The 26161-nt window shown below is 38.2% G+C and overlaps 1 protein-coding gene across 1 annotated transcript in view; it reads right to left on the reverse strand.

The window, feature by feature from the left end:
• Positions 1 to 26161, reverse strand: part of SLC26A4 (solute carrier family 26 member 4) — a 76585-nt gene that overhangs the window by 25135 nt on the left and 25289 nt on the right. The window contains exons 6-9 of the mRNA XM_007945077.1: positions 16300 to 16452; positions 16096 to 16178; positions 4972 to 5119; positions 3947 to 4060 (exon numbers count right to left, since the gene is read on the reverse strand). Coding sequence (XP_007943268.1) covers positions 3947 to 4060; positions 4972 to 5119; positions 16096 to 16178; positions 16300 to 16452 — 498 coding nt within the window. The remainder of the gene's footprint in view (positions 1 to 3946; positions 4061 to 4971; positions 5120 to 16095; positions 16179 to 16299; positions 16453 to 26161) is intronic.

Genomic DNA, 26161 nt, shown 5'->3' on the forward strand with positions numbered 1-26161 from the left:
GCTACTCTCTGGTTTGAGTCAATGACCAGTGAATTCTCTGTTGAAACAGCTGGGGCATGGCCGGAGTGAAGAATAGAAGCTCTGAAACAAAGGAGAAGAGGAGACAGGGAACCAGAAGCAAAGCAATCAGAGAGGAAGCAATAGAGGAGACTGTCTTTAGCACAACTACTACTTCTCGTGCAAGATGTTTGAGTTAAAGGAGAAAGGTAAAAGGAAACGTACATTTTAAAAAATTAGAAAGCACAAAGGAATTTCACAGTCACACTCATTCATTCCACCAGGAAAACTGATCATTTATGTTCAGAATAGTTGCACCAGCCTCAGGCAGTATTATGTATATGACTAAACGTTTGCTTTGTATATCTAGCTTTCCTTTTCTAGGTTCTGTGTTACCTCCAGGTTCCCAGTACCCTGGTGAGTTTTCCCCTCTGCTACTCTAAGCAAGGATGCTAATAACCTCCCATCGTTTTTTTTTCCCTTCTTTCCTTCCCTCCTTCTATGCTATTAAACCACCAGCTGCCATGCAGTTGATTCCAACTCACGGAGACACTGACTCATAGTGACCCCAATTCAGGACAACCCCACGTGTGTCAGAGTAAAACTGTCCTCCATAGAGTCCTCAGTGGCTGGTTTTTCACAAGTACAGCACCAGGCCTTTTGTCAAGGTGCCCAGGAGTACACACGATCCTCCAATCTCCCAGTTAGCAGCTGAGTACATTAAACATTTGTACCAATCAGGAACTCCTCCATGCAATTTCTTAACCCATATTTATTGTCTCCCATGTGCCATTTGCATCTCCCTGTGAATTGGTAAATGGTATAGAGATTTGGGGATAGGGACCACAGCCAATTTTGCTAGGAGTGGGGTCACTTACTCCCCAAGTATATGTGGGGGGTAAAGGCTAATTTTGGTCACTGTATTAAAAGCTGTGAGGGATCAATTCCATATACTCTATAAGACTGACTTGAGGGAAACCTATAGATTTTATATCTGTGAGCATATTTAATTACTAGGAAATTAATTATTCTGTTAAGTGAGAGTGTAATCAGCTAGAGAGTAGCTTGTAATGAGAATTACTTCATGAGTCAGTAGGAGCCAAATACAGGGTGAGAAAGAAAGAATAGGTTGCAGTGTCTAGCTCTTCTACAACCTGTGTGTTGAAATCGTTGATGTCCATCAGCACTTGTTCTTGAATTCATTCATTCATTCAGCAAATATATACGGGGTGCTTCTTGTGTGCCAGGCACAAATTACATATCTTAGGTACTAAGACCCTGTTCCTACTTTGAGTTGCTAATGGCTGGGACAATGAACAGGACTTTATAAGTATGTGTCAGGACTTCAAAGACGTTTCCTCATTTAATCCTCACAACATCTTTTCAAGTGGATTCAATTAATTTCCCATTTTACAGATGCAGAAACTAAGGTCCTAACATAATAGAAAACATGAGAAGTTATACAACAAGGGAAGACTTGCCAATTTATTTGGTTATGAGTCCCTGGATTTCAGTGCAGACACTTATACTTTTAACCTCAGAACATAGTATACATTTCAATAATTAAACATCAAGCCATTTCTGAGCGTGGTTCATTCTTCAATACTGAAATCCTGGCATCCTTTATTCCTAAATATAATACACGCCAGTGTGTGGCAGGGGATATTAGCTTACTAGAATACCATTATCCCTCACGTCCTTTGCCAAGGAGGTTACTTTACATAGGCATTCTTATTGGGGAGGACGGCGGCCCGTGCCTCATTTGAGCCTGGCAGTAACAGCAGGGGAGTAGGCATCCCCAGTTCTGGATTCACCTTCACCCACTTCAAGACCATGTGCTCTGGAGAGCTTGTCAGTGCCCCATCTCAAGAGAAAGCAGCAGAAACTCCCTTTGCTGAGAGCGGAAGCCTGAACAGAGGCCCAGCTTTAGCAATAAGCCCTGACCTCATTCCCTTGACCATAGATCTCTAGTTGTACCTCTTAGGAATAGGCTACATTATTTTACCTGTTCTTTCAGATCTAGAAATACTGGAAAAAACACAACATTGAAGTAAAAAGAAAAACATAAATTCCATCAAAAAGAGAAAAGATCTGAAAATTAGAATTCAAATTTGTATTCACAAGGAACCAAGAAATTAGAAGAGGCTGATCCTCCCAACTCTGTCATAAAGATCCATCAAATGGGAAAAGCGCATCACGTGCACCTTGGAGACAATTAAGTCCCTGGGTTAAGTCACTGTCAGAGTCACTGGTTTTCTTAATGATTCTCTTTTGTAGTTATTTGTAAATTTATCTGCCTCAATAAAACTCTATTTGAGCCTGGTGGAACCACTGAGACTATGGCCCCTAGCTGCCCTTCAGGTCTGGAATTGAACCCACACCTGTGGTTTCCAGCCAAACAATGTACAGGCATGGGAGTTAAACATTTACCTCAAGTAGACACACTCCCTAGAGAGAACAATCATGGGAGAAGGAAGGGCTGCTTATGCACAGGGAGACAGCTCAGGGTGCAGGAGAGTATGGAGGAATGGACACTGGGAAGAGGTAACTATGGGGAGGAAGTGGGAGGGGAGCTGTTGCATTGTGGTAAACTGTGGTCAATGACATGAGACAAAGTATATGTGAACTGCTGTATGGAAAGTGAATTTGCTCTGTAAATCTTCACCCAAATAAAAATAAATTAATTAATTTAAAAAAAAATAAAACTCTATTTGAAGAGGACTGTGTATATGTGTATGTATTACTACCACTCAGTTTGGGTTTGCTGTTCTCTTTTACAGTCTCAATGTACTTCTTACTCTTACATAATAGTTCTGAATTAAATAATTATTTCAAAGTCTGCCCCTTGACCTCACCCATTGGTTTAGCATATCTGACTCCCTGTCTACCTGGAATGTGTGGCCTTTGAGAAGGGCTCCTGAGCTTTCTAGCCAATTAAAGAAAGTGTTATCCAGAAATTAACAGCAACAATGGATTTTTGTCATCTTGTGAAGCTAACACTTTCAAACTAAATTTCAAAGGCAAGGTTAATCCCTCATTCCAACTTCAGGAGCAAAAGCTTACTCAGGAAGAAATGCCAAAATGTTACCACAAAAATATTCTTGGATAGGGATTACAATGAACATCACAAAACAAAATGTGAATGAATTATTGAATGGAAAATCAATTTTCTGTATAAACTTTCACTCAAATCAATGAAATAAATAAATAAAAAGAAAACCCACTGCCACGGAGTCAATTCTGACTTGTGGTGACTCTATAGGACAGAGTAGAACTGCCCCGTAGGGTTTCCAAGGCTGTAAATCTGCAGGGAAGCAGACTGCCTCATCTTTCTCCCACGGAGCAGCTGGGGGTTCAAACTGCTGACCTTTCATTTAGCAGCACTCAGCTGCTATTCCACCATTATCCCACCAAAGCAAAATAAAACAAATGTATACATTCTGGCTACCAACCTGCTGCTCAGTGGGAGCAAAGGACTTAGGAGGAAGGTCCTGATCCTTGTAAAGGAAACATGAATACACACGATTTTCATTTTCTTGATATATATAATAATTGACTAAGCCATGAAGTGGTCTCACTAGGCCCTCTTTATCCCCAGATGACCAATCGGTAACACCCAGCATTCTCTATTACTGATTCCATGTCAATTGCTCTCATTCCTGGGAAAGCAGTAAGCGTGCTATCTGCCAGATGAGCCCCAATACAAAGAGTTTTGACAACTGCTTTATTAGAAAGCCATAAAACATGCTTTTAAAGAAGTTTCCAGTGAAGGGTGGACCACAGATCTGGATAGGCCTGGTAGAAGCAGTCAGGAAGCACAAGGCCCTCTCTTCTCAAAGGTGAATTGTCCTGCTCAATTGCGGTGCCAGCTTTTCTGAAACACCCTTCCCAACTTGCTCTCTGTGATCATAAATGAAAGCTGTCACATTACCAAGTGGCCAGTCCATACCTGTGTCTTTCCTCCAGTGCTCTCCTGGACGGCAGTGCGAGACAGGGCAGTGGTAGCCACAAAACAAGAGAAGAATCCCGAGAAGATGTTGCTGATCCCAAAGGCAATGAATTCCTAAAAGAGAGACTGGACGATAGTGATGCTATGCAAGACCCTCACAGAGTGTTCAAGAAAGCAAACTCCCAAACCAGCCTTCCTGATGGCTTCAATATAATTTTTACTGTTAAATGTACTTGGGAGTCTTGTAAGATATCAGGGGTCTGGACTCTGTAGAATCCAAGAGAGGCCTCACTTCTCTCAATCATTTTTAAGGCTGACGAGAGATAGGAACTGATCCTTTGCTGAAATGCTTATTTCACTGCCTAGTGAGTGGCATATCTGCAGTCCTCACATAAAGCACTGTTTTGCTGTCATGTACAGAGTTCTCTGTGGTTGAATATTTGCTGTGAAGCATATTGTGACCATGAGAGGTATTGTTCTGCTTGAGTATTAATCACTTAATTGCTGTAATTGCTATGCTGTGTTTTCAGAAAGTTCTTCCATATTTACAGATTTGTGAGCAGTATAAAATCAGCTCACCTGGCCATGCATCTCATGCCTATAAAAACTGTTCTGTATATATAAATTGCACACTGAACTGCCTAATTTAAACTAATCACAACTACTGCTAACGGTGTGAGTTACACTGTTTTGTTTTGGTTTTCTTTTTCTTCATATTATAGTTGCTATTTACCAAAAAAATTTACCTAGAAGAGGTACTGGGTTGCATGAAGAATTCCTACTTTGAACTAGTGTGCTAACTTTGAATGCCCTGATGATTACTTCAACTGATTTCTTAAACAGTAAAAGTAAAGTTAAGCCGCATCCATATCCCAAAGTAACTTCAAATTAGCAGGCACAGAGGAAAACCAACCCAATAAGGCCTGGTGGCAGAAGTCGATGCCTTCTTCAACAGACATAAAAATCTTTCCCAATTAGGTTTTTTTTCCTTCTTCTTATTTTAGCTCAGAAAAAAATGACCATACCTGGTTCCCATCAATGGCATAATCATGCTTTGTGGCATATACTTTTCCTACAGACACTGCAATAGCATAAGCAACCACAGCAATGGAAAATGATGCAGTCATCATCTCAGAAAACAAGTTCACAGGTGGGAGCAGAGGGGGCAGAAACCTGGTGAGTTTTAAATGAAAAGTGTTGAGACAATTTGACCATAGTTCTCTTTACCCACTTCACCAAATGCCCTATCAACTCAACCACGTGTTAGGCTCCAAAGAACAAAAGGAACATAAGATACATAAATGGTAGCATCATCTTTATAATTTTTAATTAAAAATTGATGGTATCTCAGTGGCTGATTTCTTTGTCTGCTATTTGACAGCTTACAAATGCTGCCTCATCTATACTTCTGATGTGAAAACTCGTTTTCTTGATTCCTTAATATTCTATAACACCATGCTATGTTTTTCTACACATTAATGTTTCTCCTTACGCAAGTATAATTTCATCTTAAAGGTCTTCGAATTTAAAAGATATTCCAAACATAAAATGAGATTTATCCTGTATGAAGAGATGGCAAATTGTTAAAGGGACAAAGATATAAAATGCTAAAAGAGCTACGTGAAAGTAAACATCTATAGCTTAAAAGCCATGATATTTAAACTCTTCCTGAGTCCCCCAACACAGGAATCAATTTGTTTAATAATCTGAGTACTTCATAGTTACAGTGACTAAAATACTCCAGATTGTAGGGTCAAATAATTACTGCTTGTTAGATACTTATATCGAAATGACAAAACGAGGTATTCTGCAAACCGTATTAAGAAGTAAACCTAAAAGTTTATAATCATGAGGTTGTCCCCAAATATGAGAATCTGAGGGATGATCTTTCATGTAACTATATTTTAATGACCATCTATATGGTATAATTCCACAGGTTCCTTGCCAAAAATATCTCCCCCATCTACCTTATTTATACCTGAAGTTACTCTAATAGGAAACTACTTTTTTTTTCTCTATAATAAGAGAGAAGTGGTAAAATTCAAATAGAAATAAGATTCTAAGACACTTGCCTGCTAACCAGATGGCTGGTGGTTCAAACCCACCAACCACTCCTCGGAAGGAAGGTTGGGCAATCCTACTTCTGTAGTGATACTGCCTCGGAAACCCAAGGAGGGGTTGCTATGAGTCGGGTTTGACTCGACGGCACATAACAACAACATAGAAAATCATAGGGATTTAGGACTAGTGAGCATCCTGGATATTTATTGCTGGATCACCTATCTCATTTTGTTGAAAAAAGAACTGAGACCCTGAAAAGTGAAGTGACTTGCTCAAGGTCATTTAATAAGTCCAGCTATAAATGTTAGATGTTAGATGATTGCCTAGGTAACATGATCTGTTTGGTTCTCTACCCTTGTATCCTCTCTCTCCCCACAGGTAAGGTTAACTGACCCCTACTTTCAGACTTCTTTTCCCCTCACATCTCATCTTAGCCCACGTGCAGGCTCTGGAATGGATCCTATCTGTAGGTGGACAGGATGTTAGGAACCCTGACCCAGCACTTGAGTGACTCAGCATCACATCACGTGCTAGTCTGAATATGAACTTGGACCTCATTTCCTAAAATCAGGCTTCTGACTTATCCTGAGACCCATCAACCCTAGTTCAAGTAATTTGGGCTTGGCATGATAACTTTGCAGTCCTAGAGGGAGCTCAGTTTCAAAAGCTGCCTAATACCCACTGCCTGCCTGTCTGCCTAATTCTCCAAATACTGCCAGATCCTTGTTTCCCAGGGTTACAAAAGATAAAGTGAAAACACTTGAAAGCAAAGGTCCTAAATACTGGTTCCATCACTGCATAAGAAACTTTGTGACTTTGAGTAAATTATTTCACCCTACTAAGTCCCAATTTCTTCAGCTATAAAATAGAGACTATATACTACATAGGTAGATAGGTAGACAGACAGACATATAGATATTGGGAGAATTAAATGAGGTACTGCATGTTAAGTAATTAGCCTGCACACATAGGAGATGCTCAGTAAAGGCTGTTGTTTGTTGTTATGTGCCATCGAGTCGGCCCCGACTCATAGTGACCCCTCCTTGGGTTTCCGAGGCACTATCCCTACAGAAGTAGGATTGCCCAATCTTCCTTCTGAGGACTGGCTGGTGGGTTTGAACTTAGGTACTATGCTACCAGAGCTCCCAACAAACTTACTGCTGTCTAGTTGATTTCAACTCACAGCACCCTTCCTTGGGTTTCCAAAGCAGTATCTCTACGGAAGTAGACTACCCAGTCTTATTTCTGAGGAGTGGCTGGTGGATTTGAACTCCCAGCCTTCTGGTTAGAAGTCAAATGCCTTAGGCACTATGCCACCAGAGCTTCCAGTAAAGGCTGGGAGAGCCTAAATCTGCCGTACTCCTGTAACTCATTTGTACTGTTTGCTGGACCTTAATGGTGCTAATTATTTTACCCAAGCCACTCAACCTAATGCCTTGGCTGGACATCTCATCCTATGAGTGGATTTTTCCACTAGCTCCTGCCTTCCTTCAGTGGACATAACTCTCGAAATTTTATGGTTCTCAGTGGCCTTGTCTGGCTGTAGGGAACCTTCCTCTGTCTACCCTAATCATGAGATAACACTATTAATAGCACCTAGAGTAGGTTTCTGAGGCGGTATCACTATGGAAGTAGATTGCCCAACTTTCCTTCCAAGGAGTGCCTGGTGAACCTTCGAAATTTTATGCTTACTCAGTGGCCTTGTCTGGCTGCAGGGAACCTTCCTCTGTCTACCCTAATCATGAGATAACACTATTAATAGCACCTAGAGTAGGTTTCCAAGGTATCACTATGGAAGTAGATTGCCCAACCTTCCTTCCAAGGAGTGGCTGGTGAACCGCCAGTCTTCTGGTTAGCAGTCAAATACCTTAGGCACTACACCACCAGAGCTCCCTTTTTGGTGGAGAGTAACAAGAGTGTAAACACACACTTACCTGAAAAGAAGAGGACAAAGGGTGGTGAACACCCTGTAAGGTCAAAGGGCCAATAAAAGAGAGGCAGGTAGGATAAAAATGATGCCAACTGTGTATTTTTACTTCAGGTTAGCCCTGAACATCTGACAAATGCACCACTAATCCAGCTAAAAGAAAAAGTTGCCCTTGGGAAGTAGCTAGGAAAGAACCTCTGTGATTTTGTTGGCCTCATCCCTGCTGTTCTTCCCTGGGCCACAATTTCAAGTAAAAAAGCAGAGTAAATCACTTTGAAAAACAATAGTCTAAAAGTTAACAGATGGGAAAAAATATATATCAAACAAATAATTACCAAGAAAGAGCAGAATTGACAACATTAATCCTTGACAAAATATACTTTAAGGCAAAATCCTCCATAAAAGATAAGGATTCAGAACATTGTATAATAATTGAAGGATTAGTACAAGAGAACATAGCTTAGCAAATATATATGCACCCAATGACAGGGCTCCAAAACACATTAAAAAAAAAAAAAAAAACTCTAACAGCATTGAAAAGAGAAATAGTTGGTTCCACAATAATAGTAAGAGACTTCAACATACCACTTTTGGTCAAGGACAGAACAACTTGAAAGAAACTAACAAATGTACAGATGATCTAAATGCCACAATCAACCAACTAGAGCTCACCAGCATATACAAAACACTCCACCCAACACTAGCAAAATCTTTTCTAATGCACACAGATAATTCTTCACCTTATAAATATAAAATAGACCTTATTTTAGGCCACAAAGAAAGCCTCAATAAAATCTAAAAACAAGCAGTTTCTTTGATCATAATGCTATAAAAGTACAAATCAATAGTAGGAAGAGCAAGGGGGAAAAATCAAATATATGGAAACTGAATAACACACTGCTTAAAAAGTATTGGATAATATGGCAAAAAAAAATAGAAGAAAATGAAGATGAAGTAAAAAAAAAAATTCTATAATCAAACAAGAATGAAATCCCAATATTCCAAAACCTTTATGAAACAGCAAAAGCAGTGCTCAGAGATAAACGTATAGCAATAAACACATACACATCAAAAATGAAAGGGCTAAAATAAAATAAATAAATAACCCTATATCTCAAACAACTAGAAAGAGAGCAGCAAATGAAGCCCACAGACAACAGAAGAAAGGAAATAATAAAGATGGAAGCAGAAACAAATGAAACAGATAACAGAGAAACAATAGAGAGAATCAATGAGACCAGAAGTTGGTTCTTCGAAAGGATCAATAAAATCGACAAACCACTGGCCAAATTGACAAAAGAAAAGTACGAGAAGAAGTAAATAACTCAAATAAGAAATGAAATGGGTGACATTACAAAAGAACAAACTGAAATTAAAAAGGATCATCACAGAATACTAAGAAAAACTATACTCTTAACAAATTTGAAAACCTAGAGGAAATGGAAAATTCCTAGAAACATATTACCTACCTAAACTGACACAAACTGGGGTAGAAAAACTGAACGGACACATAACAAAAGAAGAGATTGAAGAAAGAGTGAAAAAAAACCTCCCAACAACACAAAAGCCCTGTCCCAGACAGCTTCACTGGAGAATTCTACTAAATATTAAGAGAAGAGCTCACACCAATACTACTGTAAAACTATTTAGAACATAGAAAAAGAAGGAATATCCCCAAATTCATTCTATGAAGCCAGCATAACCCTGATGCCAAAGCCAGGCAAAGACACCACAAAATAAATAAATAAATAAATAAAGACCAATATCCTTCATGAATATAGATGCAAAAATTCTCAACAAAATTCTAGCCAATAGAATTCAACAGTATATCACAAAAATAAAACATCATGACCAAGTAGTATTCATACCAGGTATGTATGCAAGGATGGTTCTTTAACATTAGAAAATCAATTAATGTCATGCACCACATAAAAAAAAAAAGAGTCATATGATCATCTCAATGAATGCAGAAAACACATTTGATAAAGTCCAACAGCAATTCCTGAAAAAAAAAAAAAAAAAAAAAAAACCTCAGCTAAATAGGAATGGAAGGGGAAATCCTCAATATAATAAAGGGCATTTATTCCAAACCAACAGCCAACATTATTCTCAACAGAGAGAAACTGAAAGCATTCCCCTTGAAAATGCAAACAGACAATGAAGCCCTTTATCACTATTCTTATTCAACATTTTACTAAAAGTACTATAAACGTTTACATTCAACATTTTACTAAAAGTGCTAGAGCAATTAGGAAATAAAGAGCATTCAAATTGGTAAGGAACAAGTAAAACTATCCGTAATTCACACATGATATGATCCTATACGCTGAAAATCCCAAAGAGTCCACAAGAATGCCATCAGAAGTAAGTGAATGATTCAGCAAAGTAGCAGGATACAAGATCAACATATAAAAATAAGTCGGATTCCTCTACACCAACAAAGATAACTTAAAAAAGGAAATCAGGAAAACAGTACCATTTACCATTACCCTCCCCCCACAAAAAAAAAAAATACTTAGGAATAAATATAACCAGGAGCACAAAAGTACAAAACACTTTTGCAGGAAACTGAAGAGAACTACAAAAATGGAAAAACATACCATGCTCATGGATAGGAACATTGTCAAAATGTCAATACTACCCAAAGCGATTTATAATACAATTCAATCCAAATTCCAACAACATTCTTTAATGAGATGGAAAAAATAATCACCAACTTTATATGGAAAAGAAAGAGGCCTCAGATAAGTAAAGCATTATTGAAGAACAACAAAGTAAGAGGCTTTACACTATCTAATCTCAGAACTTACTATACAACCATAGTAGTCAAAACAGCCTAGTACTGGTACAAGGACAGAGACATAGACTGATGGAACAGAATTGAGAACTCAGACATAATTCTATCCACCTATGGACAGATGATCTTTGACAAAGGGCCAAAGTCTATTAAATGGGGAAGAGAGAGTGTCTTTAACAAATGATGCTGACAAAACTGGATGATTTTCTGTAGAAAAATGAAACAGAAGGCATATCTCACATCATACATAAAAACTAGCTCAAAATGGATCAAAGACCTAAATATAAAACCTAAAACTATAAAGATCATGTAAGAAAATATGGACAATGCTAGGGGCTAATATATTCCACAAAGAGAATACCAAACATAACTAAAAATGCACAAACAGCAGAAGATGAACTAGATAAATGGGATCTCCTAAAAATTAATTGCTTGTGTTTGTGAAAACAAAACAAAAAACAGAGAGGTAACACCACTGCCCATTTTTGTAAATAAAGTTGTATTGAAACACAGCCATGCTCATTTGTTTACACATTTCCTATGGATGTTTCCACACTACAATGGCAGAATTGAGTATCTCTAATGGAGGCAATGTTGCCAAGCTGAAAATATTTATAAACAAAACAAAAAACTAGTGGTAATAAACATGATAACTCTGGCACTGGTGGGGAGAGGATCGGTCCCTGGTACACTCAGCATCGAGGCAGAAGAGGGTGAGAGAAGTGATTAAAATATAGAGAAGAACATAATCCATCTTATTATGGCAGAAAAATTAAAAAAAAAAAAAAAAAATGAGGGAAGAGGGGAAAGAGAAGCCCAGGTTGTGATGAATGAGGAACTGGACACATTCAGAGTTGCAGGATAAAGATCAGTTGCGTGAACACCTCAACAACAAAAAGACAAATAATCCAATTAAAAAATAGGCAGAAGACATGAATAGACACTACACCAAAGAGGATATTCAGGCAGCGAACGAACATGTGAAGAAATGACCATGATCATTAGCCATTACCAAACCAAACCAAACTCACTGCCATCAAGTTGGATCTGACTCATAGTGACCCCTCCTTGGGTTTCTGAGGCAGTATCACTATGGAAGTAGATTGACCAACCTTCTTCTGAGGAGTGGCTGGTGGGTTTGAACTGCTACCCTTCTGGTTAGCAGTCAAACGCCTTAGGTACTATGCCACCAGAGCTCCCCATTAGCCATTAGAGAGATGCAAATCAAAACAACAATGGCATACCATCTTGCCCCAGTACTAGTGGCAATGTTCAACAAGACAGAAATAACAAATGCTGGTGAGGATGCGGAGAGGTTGGGACTCTCATACACTGCTGATACAACCACTGTGGAAAGCAGTATGGCGATTCCTTAAAAAGTTGGAATTAGAAATACCTTTTGACCCAGACATTCCATTACTAGGTATATATCCTACAGAAGTGAGAGCCAGGACAAGAACAGATATATGCACATCAATGTTCATTGCAGCACTATTTACAACAGCCAAAAGATGGAAACAACATAGGTATCCATCAACTGAAGAATGGATAACCAAACTATGGTATGTACACACAATGGAATACTATACAACCCTAAAGAATAATGTAGAATCTGCAAAACATCTCATAATGTGGATGAACTTGGAGGACATTATGCTGAGTAAAATAAGTCAATCACAGGACAAATACTGTATTAGTCCATTATTGTAAAAAATCAAGGAAAGGTTTAAATGTGGAAGGAAATTTTCTTTGTTGGTTACCAGGGGTGGGAGGGGAGGGAAGGGAACACTGTTAAATAGGTAGAGATAAGAGAGATAAGTATTGATTTGAGTGAAGAGAAGGGCAATGTACCAAATGTGAGTGATCAACATGGTGGCACTGAAGAAGAGGAAGGCATAGAGAGGTGCATGGGAGGTACAGACAACAAAGATGAACTCTTTGCACATACAGTAGTGCATTGTCAGTGAAGGTAAACATGGCTAGACAGGTGGATAGACGGGTGGACAGGCTGAACTAGTAGGTATGTCTACGTGGGGGGAGTGTACCCAAGACCATGTATAGGGTTGGCGGACAATGTTTCTACAAGTGTATTTGTATATTCTGTAACGATTCCCGGGTATATCATAGAGCTGACAAGGGACAAGGTTGTAGTCACTTCTTCGCCACAGCCAGCTGCTCAGAGGGAGCGTGTAGTTGAACCTGTGGGCTTGGGACCATAGTCACAGGGAACATAAAGCTCAATTGGTATAACACACTGCACAAAACATTGTTCCACTTCCTACTTTGAGGAGCAGTGACTAGGATCTTAAAAGCTTGCAAGCAGCCATCTAGATGCAATGATGGATCTCTCCTCATCCAGAGCAAAGAAGAATGAAGAAAACCAAAGATTCATGGAAAACAAATAGTCCAAGTGACTGGTATACCATGCAATCCTCAGCCTATACAACTATGAGACCAAAAGAACTAGATGGTGCCCAGCTACCACTGTCAACCACTCAGAGGGGGATCTATGTAGGAGATCCTGGATAGAGAGGGAGAACAATGTGGAACAAAACTCAGAATCATTTGGGGATAAAAAAAGGGGGGAGGGGGACCAGGTTTGCTGGTCTGATAGAGCCTGGTGGAACCACTGAGACTATGGCCCCTAGCTGCCCTTCAGGTCTGGAGTTAACTCACACCTGTGGCTTCCAGTCAAACAAAAGACAGGCATATGAGCTGAACATTTACACTAGGTAGATACACTCCTCAGAGAGAACAATCATAGGGGAATAGAAGGGCAGTATATGCACAGGGAGACAGCTCAGGGGACAGGAGTGCATGGAGGGAAGGACACAGGTAACTATGGGAAGGAAGTAGGAGGGGAGCTGTTGCATTGTGGTAAATTGTAGTCAATGTCATGAGATAAAGTGTATGGGAATTGCTGTATGGAAAGTGAATTTGCTCTCTAAACTTTCACCCAAATCACAATTAAAAAAAAAAAAAATCAGTTGCATGAGAAGAAAGGCATGTTGTGACTGGCTCTCTTAGAGTCTGTTGGTTAAGAAAAAGCCTTGGTGAGAGAATTAGGGCTCCTGATTTGGGTGAATCCTAGTAGGATACATAGATGTTGACTTGAATTGGAGAAATTGTGTGTTTTTTCCAGAAAAGGCAGTGAGAAAGAAGGGCATGAAGTCACAGTTCATGGCTTCCCAATTATAACTGGGCACCAAACAATCCCCACATGTGGCACTGACCCTCAATAGAATAAAAGGAGGCTTCTGACCAGTCTTGCTTTTGATCCCTTAGGAAGAAGGGAGATGAAAGGGTGCCATAGCACAATTTTTCTCTTTGTTCTACTTCCTTTTATTGTATTCGTCTCAACCACTTTAACATTTTACTTTCCATGCTCTTTTTACAATTTCTCCATGCCACCCTCTCTTTTCCAGGTTTATTAATTTCATTAGAATTGTTTCTGTGCTACCAAGTGAGAACAAGTAACAAAGGCTCTTCTTACAACTTGCTTATAATGACACAGGTTTGTGCATTTTATACCGTCAACAAATATTTTCAGAGTGCTACAATGGGCTATGCCCTGTGCTAAGGAGACATCGTTGAGCTAAACAAGTGAAGGAGTTTATAGTCCTTGGGGCCAGGCAGGTTAAACCCTCTGGCTCAACTCACCAGGTGGTCTGTCAAGGGGTTAAGCTTTATTAAAACCTAAGGGAGCTCTGGTAGCTTGCCTAAAGCACTTGACTGCTAACCAGAAGGCTGGTGGTTCAAACCCACCAGCCACTCCTCAGAAGGAAGGTCGGACAATCTACTTCTATAGTGATACTGCCTCGGAAACCCAAGAAGGGGTTGCTATGAGTCGGGTCCGACTCGACGGCACATAACAACAACAACAAGGGTAAGAGGCTAGGAACCATTGGCAGGAGGAGAGCAGCCAAGAACAACCCTGTATAGGATCAGGAAAGATAATTTAGGGCAGCAAAAATGAGTTCCCCTAATCAGTGAATAGAATGTGGATTTATGGGGTCATGGCACATGCTGTGAATCACCTGCAAGTGTTACATGTCATGAAGCCTGACAAAGGGATCGATAAAACATATTTCACATAAGTGTAACAACTCAAACAATCTGTTAGGAAGAAACAAAACAAAACATCTTTTACTGCATCTTTTATCATTAAATTCCTCTAATTTCACTATTAAAATCTTGGTCATCTAACACAGAGTTTCCCAAACTTTCATGACCTTCAGAATTACTTGGGACACTTCCAAAAAAATACTAATTCCCACACCTCTCTTCTGGAAAGTCTGAATAGATTTGGGTGGGAACCAGGAATCTGTGTTTTTCACAAGGATCTCATGTTAGTCTTATGAAAAAGTGAATTTGAGAAACACTATAATGGATAATATATAAATTAGGTCCCATGTAGCCAGCTGTAATTTTTCAAGTAGTTTTGGAACAGGTGTCAGAAGAAATTATAAAAGTAATCTAATGAGAAGGTAACAATTCCCTATGGAATAAGCACTGGGACTTACCTTGCCTGAGGATGGAGTATGGAGAAAAGAAAGATTAGTATAAGGTCCTTCAGCTAGTATGAAGGAAGAAGAAACTAGCAATTATTGGTGTCTAACAGCAAGGCTAGTCATAAATGCTATAAGTTAATGTTACATCTGGGTTTTCTTTTAACCCAAAGTGATAAAATTATAGCGTAGGGCACTTTTTTCACTTCTGTGCATTTTTATGAGCAACCTCATTGGTGTTTTACACCAAGCTCTACTTGAGGCTTGGGTGGTTATCATTACCCTTGTTTTTATAGGTGAACCTCCCAAAGCCACACAAGTAGGTGGTGACAGAGATGGATGAAGGATCTTGGTCTTTTATTCTTCTAATTCACCAAACTACCAAACATATATAAACTCTTCTTGAAGACAATGCATTTTATTGATAGGCACAAATGATATAATTATTATCTAAGATAGATTAAACTAAATGGTGGAGAACTTAGTCAGATGTCCCTCATTCCTTTAACAGATTGTTCACAGTACAATTAATGTTACCAAATCATGATGCCACTTATATTATATTGTAATTACACGAAACTTTAAATCAGAAGTCTGATGTTAACTGTACATTTACTGCCATAATTTAAAAAAATTAAAACAGAGAGAGCATATGGAGGCTGCTTTTATATAAATGGCTTGAACTTTATCTACACATGTACTGTTTGGTGATTTACACAAATGGGTATTTCTTTAAGATCACACACAAACAGGACTATTGAAGGATACCAGTGAAATTAAGCTTATAATAAAAGGTTCCATTTAAATAGAAAGCACTGGCTAACATATTAGTATTGCCTAATAATGCCATACTCACCCCCTTGGGATGGATTTAACAATGCCAGCATTGTAATTTTTTTCCAGGTTGGTTCCATATGAAATGGCAGTAGCAATTACTGTCTGAAATAAAACCAAAAGGTAAAAATCATCATCATCATCATAATGACCTCTACTGGTTTAACAATATCTTTCTTGTCAACCCATTTAATGTTGAATTTTCTGAATTACATATTCTACTTACCACAATTACTTCTATAGGAATAGGGATGGGGATTTTGTGTTTAAATCGATCATTTAATTCCTTAACTACCATACAGATTATAATGGTGAGTAATCCAGCAATGAAATCAGCAATATTGGTGCCACCAACATTTTGAAAAATCTCAACCAGGGTCTGTAAAAGGAAAATAATTTTATACACTTCCTGTATAACAAAAAACTAATTAGTTCTCACATGCATCTTTCAATCTGAAAAATCATGACATCATCATCAAATAACACTTGAGTTGCATATAAAATTATAAAAATTTGTTTATAAATACCTCAAATCTCTGCAAAAATATATACCAAGTTAGTAATGATAGTTAACTTGGAGTGGTAAAACTATGGGGTGATTTCTATTTTCTTATTTTTGACTGTCTGTAATCTTCTATAATAAAGATGAAGAACTTTTTTTAAAAAATGTCATTATACACAGTTTTTTCCTTGCAGAAAAGTTTTAAAACCTTATATTGTAAAGTAGTATTACAGGTGTTATTAAGTGGCCTAATTTTCACTACCAGAAGGTTGGCGGTTCAAACCCACCAGCCACTCCTCGGAAGGAAGGTTGGGCAATCCTACTTCCGTAGTGATACTGCCTCGGAAACCCAAGGAGGGGTCGCTATGAGTTGGGGCCAACTCGACGGCACATAACAACAACAACAACAGTTTTCACTATGTTGATATGGTATTATTGAGATAAAGGCTGACACACCAAAAAGTTCCCACCATTTTTTGGTCACAGTTATCCAATATTTTAGGTAAAGCTTTTCTCTAAACTTGAATGATGTAGGCAACAATAAAAATTACTAAACTACATATTTCATATGTAGATACAGGTGGATTGATCCATCCTTTCTTTTTGGCAAAGACAGGCTATTGAATGGTATACAGGCCAAAGTATCAAATTTTTGGAAATTAATTTGGTACTTAGTTAAAACTTGAACTAAGGTGGCTGTGGTAGTTAAGTTTGTATGTTAACTTGGCTGGGCCTGGTTGAGTAGCTGGACAGCTGGTTGTAGTATTCCCCGTGGTGAGACTGGCAATTAACTCCATGGTGGAATCTATTGGAGCAGCTGATTAGCTGCTTTGGGTATGTGGTCTGCTTCCTATATACAAGAAACAGCTTTGGGAATGGTCTCTAGCTTATGGCATGCTTGGACCCTGTATGTAGCCATGTCATTATTCAGCAACCTGCCATGCTCTGCTGACCTTGGGACTTTCAATGGACTTGAATTATGGCCTGCCGTGTGGTTTGGTAACATCAGGACTGTGCCTGTTTACTTGTCGACCTTGGGCTTGTTGATCTCAGCAGCCAGCAGCTGTCTGAGTGAAGAAAAGCCTCTAGCTCCAGTGGGCCGGGAGCAGGAGGTAGAGCTCAAGCCCAAGGTCAAGGGGCTTTCACTCAGTACTAGAGCCTGGCACTTTGAACTCAGGCTTAAAGCCTCCAGATTATACAAATAAACTCCTGTTTGTTAAGGCCATCCCATTTGTGGTATATTCTTGTCAGAGTGGCACTAGGTAACCAGAACAGTGTCTTAAATAAAAGTGGGCAAGCAAGCCAGCCAAAGAAAAACTAGTTTTGTATTGTAAACAGAAGTTTTCTGAGACTCAATGGTATTTATCAAGGAAATTAGCAAGGGAGAATCCCAAGGAAGAACACTAGTATTTGTCATATTAACTTTGGTCCTGTAAAGGACATGACTGAAGATTTTCCTCAATTATTTGAGACAAGCAATCTCCAAGTGAGGACTGCTTCTTTTTAAATGACCTTTTTTATAGATATATTTTTAAATGACGATAAAAGTAATGGAGTATCTTATAGTTTATAACAGGTGTATTATTTTACAGATATACTTAAAATTATTATGATAGCAATCTGGTGCCTTAGGCACCATGTCACCAGAGCTCCTTATTATTTTGTATAGTAAACAGTAAGTAATCCAGAAGTCATTTTGCCAGCAACCTGAACACATTCCAGAGTAAGGGAACAAGGAGGGATGGGCAGCTATTGTGCAATTATAATGCATTCTACATTGTGACTTGTATATTCAAACAGTTGACTGGGAGAGAAAGTATTTTTACTTTAAATCCAATACTAACAATTTCACTTTATTGGCTTTCCATAATCAGTGAAAACTGCTAGAGGTAGATAAACTGACAGCAACAAGATGACACAGCTATCAGCATGGTGAAAACCAGAAAACTCACCAAAAGCAGACACAATAACTCATGAACTTAGGGCACTGAACATAGATGCAAACAGCCCCACATATCTCATAGTCTTGAAAGCATCATTGCTGTTTGGTCCTCTACAAAATTAATTTTCTGATCATAACCTTCACTAATTAATGAACAAGGTGTAATATTTTTATTAACTGCCTACATAGTAAAGGCTTACTTTTCAATACAAAATGGAAACTTCAAATTTATAAAACAAACATTTAGAATAATTATACTATTCACAAAAACATTTTCACCTTACAAAAGTATTCACTACACCAGAGCAAAGAAGAATGAAGAAAACCAAAGATGCATGGGAACAATTATTCCAAGGGACTGGTAGACCATGAGATCCTCAGCCTATATGACCATGAGACCAGAAGAACTGGATGGTGCCTGGCTACCACTGTAAACCACTCAGAGTGGGATCAGTGCAGGAGATCCTGGATAGAGTGGGAGAACAGTGTGGAACAAAACTGAAAATTAAAAAAAAAAAAAGATCATGTTTACTGGTCTGATAGAGCCTGATGAGACCCCTGAGACTATGGTCCATAGCTACCCTTCAGGTCTGTAATTGAACTCATTCCTGTGACTTCCAGCCAAACAATAGACAGGCGTATGGGCTGAACATTTACACCAGGTCGATACACTACTTGGAGCAATCAATCATGGGAGAACAGAAGGGCAGTGTATGCACAGGAAGACAGCTTGGGGGTAAGAGTGCATGGGAGGAAAGGACACAGGGAAGAGGTAACTACAGGGAGGAAGTGGGAAGAGAGCTGTTACATTATAGGGAAGTGCGGTTAATGTCATGAGACAAAATGTGTATAAACCACTGTATGGAAAATGAAATTGCTTTGTAAACTTTCACCCAAATCACAATAAAAAGATAAAAATAAATAAATAAAATGTCAAAAGTATGCACTACAGGATTCCCATTTAATCTAGGATATAGTCACTTAGACCTTTGAGTAAAAAATACCTCTGGTATATTAAAAGTGTAATTTGAGTGCAAAAATGAAAAGAAAACCAATTATTGTACACAACAGCACCAAACAAGACATATGGATATATTAGTAACATATATTGAGCAATCACTCAGGATCTCTTACAAAGTTCTATGATAGAAAGTTTACTCTACATGAAAATAAAATTCACCCATATAAACTGAAATCAATTGAACTGAAAGATAATAACTTGAGATTAAGAAAACATGGAAATGCAATTCTCAGTTAGTTTACTATTAAAATATTTACTAAAATATGCTCAAAATAATATGGATATCCATGATTCTGTTATTTTAGCTTAGTATTCTGAATAATTCAAATCATGATAATGAGCTTTTTAGCAATGGATACATTTTTACTACTTTTCCTACCATATTTGGAGAATTTTAGGACCATTTTAATGAGATAATTTCTTCATCCTTGCCTAGCTTTATCTAGGTGTATGGAACCATAATGAAAAAGATATGGTCAATATTGTATATGAGGAAATATGCTAATTAACTTTTGGAGACAAATTATACCCACTCCTCACTTATCAACAGGATTAGATTCCAAAGACCAGGTTGTTATGCAAAAATTGGCATTATGCAAAAATGGAGAATGACTACATCGGATCACAAAAAGGAAGATAACTACATCATGACATAACTGCCAAATTACATCATTACATAACTGCCAGCACTGAGAATCATGGCCCAACCAAGTTGACACATAGCCTTAATCATCACAGCCATTACTCTCTCACACCTGTTGTTGTTGTTGTTGTTATGTGCCATCGAGTCAGACCCGACTCATAGCGACCACTCCTTGGGTTTCTGAGGCAGTATCACTATGGAAGTAGATTGCCCCATCTTCCTTCTGAGGAGTGGCTGGTGGGTTTGAACCGCCAGCCATCTGGTTAGCAGTCAAGTGCCTTAGCCACCATGCTACCAGAGTCTCACACCTAGACATTGGTTATTGTCAGACATTCATCATTAATGCATAAAACAGTCAGATAGTAAAATTATTACTACTGTCAAAAACACAAAAAACTTTTTTTAACAAGATAGTTGATAAGTGAGGAGTAGGTGTACTCTTAATTCACCTTTTCCTATGAATACATTACACTCTTTACAATAGCCTCTTTGCTGTCAGGTATTTCTACTATTGGATCCTATGTGTATATTTCGATCAATCCTTAAAGTGCTACTCTCTTTATTTCAATGACTTAAATTTTACATACTGGAAAATTGGTTCAAAGTAAGAAATCTGATCAAGCTTAATGGTGGCTTTCAAAACTTTCACTATTAAGGTAGAACTTTTCTTTTAGGGGAAGAAATGCAGCAGGTAGTATCAATTTAGCAAACAAGTAGAGGAGCTTTCCTTGTCTATGAAGACAAACTATTCCACTCAAAGCGAATGGCAGAAAACATAATCACTTTTAAATGGATTATAGGATTTACTTACATATTGAGTAGCTACATGGTAGCATGGTAGAGTATTACCAATTCTAAATTGCTGCCAACATCCTGTCATTGTCCCCTCTGGAATCTGGTATACACCCAGCACTCCTGGCATTTGTGAATTAAAGTTTTTATTTTTCTTCCTCCAATTTTTTTGTATTCATTATTTCTAGTTGCCAGTACCCCATGGGGAAGTAGGGAGGTGAGACAACCCAAAGCACAACCTTACAACAAATGAGAGATTAAGTTAACTACACTCCAGGAAAAGTAGTTTACAACAATCTTACAGTCTTCCCTAAAGGAATTCCCTACTACTCTGGACTTGCTGAAGAATTCTCCCATGAATGATTCCAACATTAATGGCATACATAAAATTCTTTAGGGGCTGAGTGGCTCATTCAATGCTTATATAATCATTTTCATCACACAGGATGATCTAAATACCTTCATCCAATTTGGCTATCCTGCAAGAAATTTCCTGCAAAATTCTATAACACATTCTAAACTGAGGCTTAAGACTCATGTTCAAGAATTGAGAATCCATTCACTTATGGACAGCTCTTCTTTGGTGAAAGGCTGAAACTCATTAAATGGGAAAGAAATAGTCTCTTTACAAATGGTGCTGGCAAAACTAGATATCCATTTGCAAAAAAAAAAAAAAAATGAAACAAGATCCATATCTCATACTGTGGTAGTTAAGTTTGGGTGGCTGGGAAGCTGGATATATTTATTCCCCATGGTAAGAATGATAATGAATTCCATGGTGGAATGTATTAGAGCAGCTGAGTAGCTGTGTGAGGGATGTGGGCTGCTTCCTGTATATAAGCAGCAACTTTGGGACTGGTCTCTAACTTATGGCACACTTGAACCCTGCATGTAGCCATGCCGTTGTTCAACAGCCTGCCATGCTCTGCCAACCTTGGGAGTTTCAATCAACTTAAATTAATGGCCTGCTGTGTGATTTTGTAACATCAGGACTGTGCCTTTTTACTTCTCAACCTTGGGTTTGTCAGTCTCAGCAGCCAGCAGCTGTCTGAGTGAAGAAAAGCCTCTAGCTCCAGTGAGCCAAGAGCAGGAGGCAGAATTGAAGCCCAAAGCTGAGAGGCTTTCACCCAGTCCTAGAGCCTGACAGTTTGAACTCAGACTTAAAGTCTCCAAACTGTAAGAGAATAAACTCCTGTTTCTTCAAGCCATCCTATTTGTGGTATACTCTTGTCAGAGCGGCACTAGGTAACCAAAACACATACCATACACAAAAATGAACTCAAAATGAATCAAAGACCTAAATGTAAAACCCAAAACTAAAAAGTTCACCAAACATAAAATAGGTGCAAACTTGTTGTTGTTATGTTGTGCCGTTGAGTTGGTCCTGACTGATAGCAACCCCTCCTTGGGTTTCCGAGGCAGTATCACTATGGAAATAGATTGCTCAACTTTCCTTCTGAGGAATGGCTGGTGGGTTTGAACCGCCAACCTTCTAGTTAGCAGTCAAGTGCTTTAGGCACTATGCTACCAGAGCTCCCTTAGGGGCCCTAATACACAGCATTAATAGACTACTAAACAAATAAAAATGTATAAGCAATGAAAGATAAACTAGATGACTGGGACCTTCTGAAAATTAAATTCTTATGTGCACCAAAAGACTTCTCCAAAAGAGTGAAAAGAGAACCTATAGATTGAGAAAAAATATTTGACACTGACATATCCATTTCTAAAGGTTATAGAAAACTTTGACACCTTAACATCAAAAAGACAAATAATCCAGTACAAAAATGGGCAAAGGACATGAATAGGCACTTCGCCAAAGAAGATATTCAGGCACCCAACAAACACATGAAGAAATGCTCACAATCATTAGCTGTTAAAGAGATGGAAATCAGAACAACAATCAGATACCATTTCACCCCAGCAAGAATAGCAAAGTTCAACAAGACAGAAAACAACAAATGCTGGTGAGGGTGTGGAGAGATTAGAACTCTCTCATACATTGCTAGTGGGACTGCAAAGTGGTACAATCAATGTGGGAAATGGTATGACACTTCCTTAAAAAGTTGGAAATAGAAATATCATTTGATCCATCAATCCCAGGAGGTTCCAGTAAGGTGGTGGAATAGGCAGACAAACTACACAGACCCTCTTCAACAAAGGAAAGGGGAACCAATTAACACAGATACAGAAGATAATCCTGGAGCCCTGAGCTTTGAAAGGAAGGGTACAGAAGTGGACTAAACTCTAACTAGTAGAATAATCATCAAGAAAACACTGAAAAAAGAGACATATGGAGCTGCTGTCTGTCAGTGATCCTGATGGAATGGACAGCTTGGATATTGTCAAGTGGTGTTAGGACCTAAGAATTAACCTAAAAATTGGTCCTGCTAGCCAGGGGCTGCACGGAGGACTGCACTGGTGGCTGGTGAATAAATGGGGAATCAGCAAAGAGGGAGACAGGGTGAGCTGTGAACTTTTGCCTGTCCAGAGGGCACAGCCAATTTGAATGTTTACAAGCGGTTCAAATATTTTGACGCAAAGGCTCCACTTCCTTTATTCTTCCCTTCCCAGCTTCTATATTTCAGCTTTTTCTCTCTTCCCTGTTCCTGATTGCCAGTTTTTTCTTCCTTGTGGTTAACCCCATTCCTTGATTTTCTTTTTGCATTTTTCCCATTTTTTCCTTAATTATTCTCCTGCTCTACCTCTTTTCTATTACTGTCCCCTCCCCAGATATTGTGAGGTTTTTCTTTTCTTTTCTTTTTTTTTTTGCTAATTGTTCCTATGTCTTTATGTGGTGTGTTTTTTGTCTTGCTTGCTTTTACTTTTTTATGCTTGTTCAATCGTTTTTGTCTGAGTGGGAGACAGCAACCATGCCCATACAACACAACCACATCCACACTTCTGGCAGCTGCACTTACTGAGAGCCACCACTTCCTTTTCCACCAACTGCCCAATGACAAACAACCACCAAGAAGAGCCTAACTCACCCTTAATCACTTTTCACAAACAGTTAACAGAGATCTAAATACAACAACATCACAATGTCTTGGAGACAACAGACCATCACAGTCCACATAAAGAAGCAAGATAAAGTGGTAGAAATGAGAGCAGGGTACAGAACAAGAACACATCCCTGAAGAAGAAGCAGCATTAGAACTCCCTGATAAGGAATTCAAAAGAACTATATTTAGGTATCTTCAAAGGTTGAAAGACAGATCAAGGAAATCACTGACAAAATTAAGGAAAACACAGACAAAACCCTAGACCAATTTCAGAAGAAAATACAAGAACAAAATGACAAAACAAATGAAAAATCAGAAATGACACAAAATCTAAAGATAGAAATCCAGAAGATTAATACTAAATTTTCAGAAATAGATAACATATTGAAAGGGCAAAGGAGTAGAACTGAATCAATGGAAGACAGAATTCATGAGATTGAAGACAAATATCTGAATATTTCTTTGGTAAGGGATCAATCAGAAAAAAAGATTAAAAAAGAAGAAGAAGAAGAAGAAAGCCTAAGGTTCATGTGGGATACCATCAAAAGGAATAATCTATGTGTCATTGGAATTCCAGAACAGGAAGATAAAAAGAGAACCACTGAGAAAATTGTCCAAGATTTGTTGGACGAGAACTTCCCTAATATGATGAAAGAGGAAAACATATCCATTCATGAAGTCCAAAAACCCCCAAACAGGATAGACCCCAAAAGAAAATCACCAAGGCATATCATCATCAAACTCATGAAAAACAAAGACAAAGAAAGAATCCTGAAAGCAGCATGGGAAAAACTAAAAGTTACCTACAAAGGACAAACAATAAGAATAAGCTCTGATTTATCAGCAAAAACCATGCAAGTGAGGAGGCAATGGGACAGTATATATAAAACTCTGAAAGAGAAAAATTTCCAACCAAGAATTACATACTCGGCAAAATTGTCTCTCAAATATGTGGTGAAATTAGGAGATTTCCAGACAAGAAGAAATTAAGGGACTTTGTTAAAACCAGACCAACCTTACAACAGATACTAAAGGGAGTCCTTTGAGCAGAGAATCAATAATAGCAAACAACAACCAACCATTAAAATACCAGATGACATAATCCATAAACCAACACAGCTATGGAAGTATCCAATGTAAAATAAGCTTACCAGATTGTAAACAGGGAACCAGAGACATCAATTGGCATATCAGGACAACAACAAATCAAAAAGAGGGAAAAAATAGTGTAGTTACAGAACTTCTAAATGGTGAGGAAGTCAAGAGAGTTCCAAGATAGAATGGACTGTTTTAAACTTGGGGAGAAAATTATATATCACAGGGTAATCTCAAAGAAAAATGATAAACCTTCACATTACAATAAAAAAGAGGACAAGCACAAAAATTTGGCAAATACTAAAACAACAGCAACAAAGGAAATAATAACACAATTCATAAACATAATGAGCCCAGCACAGAAAATTATATGGAACAAAGAAACCAGGAACACCATGAAAAAACACATAACAAAGTGACAGCAACCAATTCATACTTGTTGATAATTACACTGAATGTCAATGGGTTAAATGCACCACTCAAGAGACAGAGAATTGCACACTGGGTAACAAAACATAACCCATCAATATGCTGTCTATAAGATACACACCTTAGAGAGAAAGACAAAAATAGACTAAAAATAAAAGGTTGGAAAAAGATATATCAAGCAAATGGCAACCAAAAAAGAGCAAGAGGGGCAATATTAATTTCTGATCAAATTGACTTTAAGACAAAAACCACCATAAGAACAAGGACATCATATCATGATCAAAGGATCACTTGACATGTGGAAGTTGAATAATACACTGCTGAAAAACTACTGGGTAATAGAAGAAATAAAGAGTGAAATAAAAAATTCCTAGAAACAAACGAGAATGAAGATACATCCTACCAAAACCTATGGGGCACAACAAAACCAGTAGTAAGAGGTCAATTTATAGCAATAAATGCACACATCAAAAAAGAGGAAAGAAACAAAATTAACACTCTAACTGAACTACTCCAACAATTAGAAAAAGAACAACAAAAGAATCCCACAGTATCCAGAAGTAAGGAAATAATAAAGATCAGAGCAGAAATAAATGAAACAGAAAACAAAAAAACAATAGAGAAAATCAACAGAAAAAGAAGCTGGTTCTTTGAAAAGA

Source organism: Orycteropus afer, unplaced genomic scaffold, assembly GCF_000298275.1.
Source record: "Orycteropus afer afer isolate SDZICR_OR568_19922 unplaced genomic scaffold, OryAfe1.0 scaffold00007, whole genome shotgun sequence".
Lineage (NCBI taxonomy): Eukaryota > Metazoa > Chordata > Mammalia > Tubulidentata > Orycteropodidae > Orycteropus > Orycteropus afer.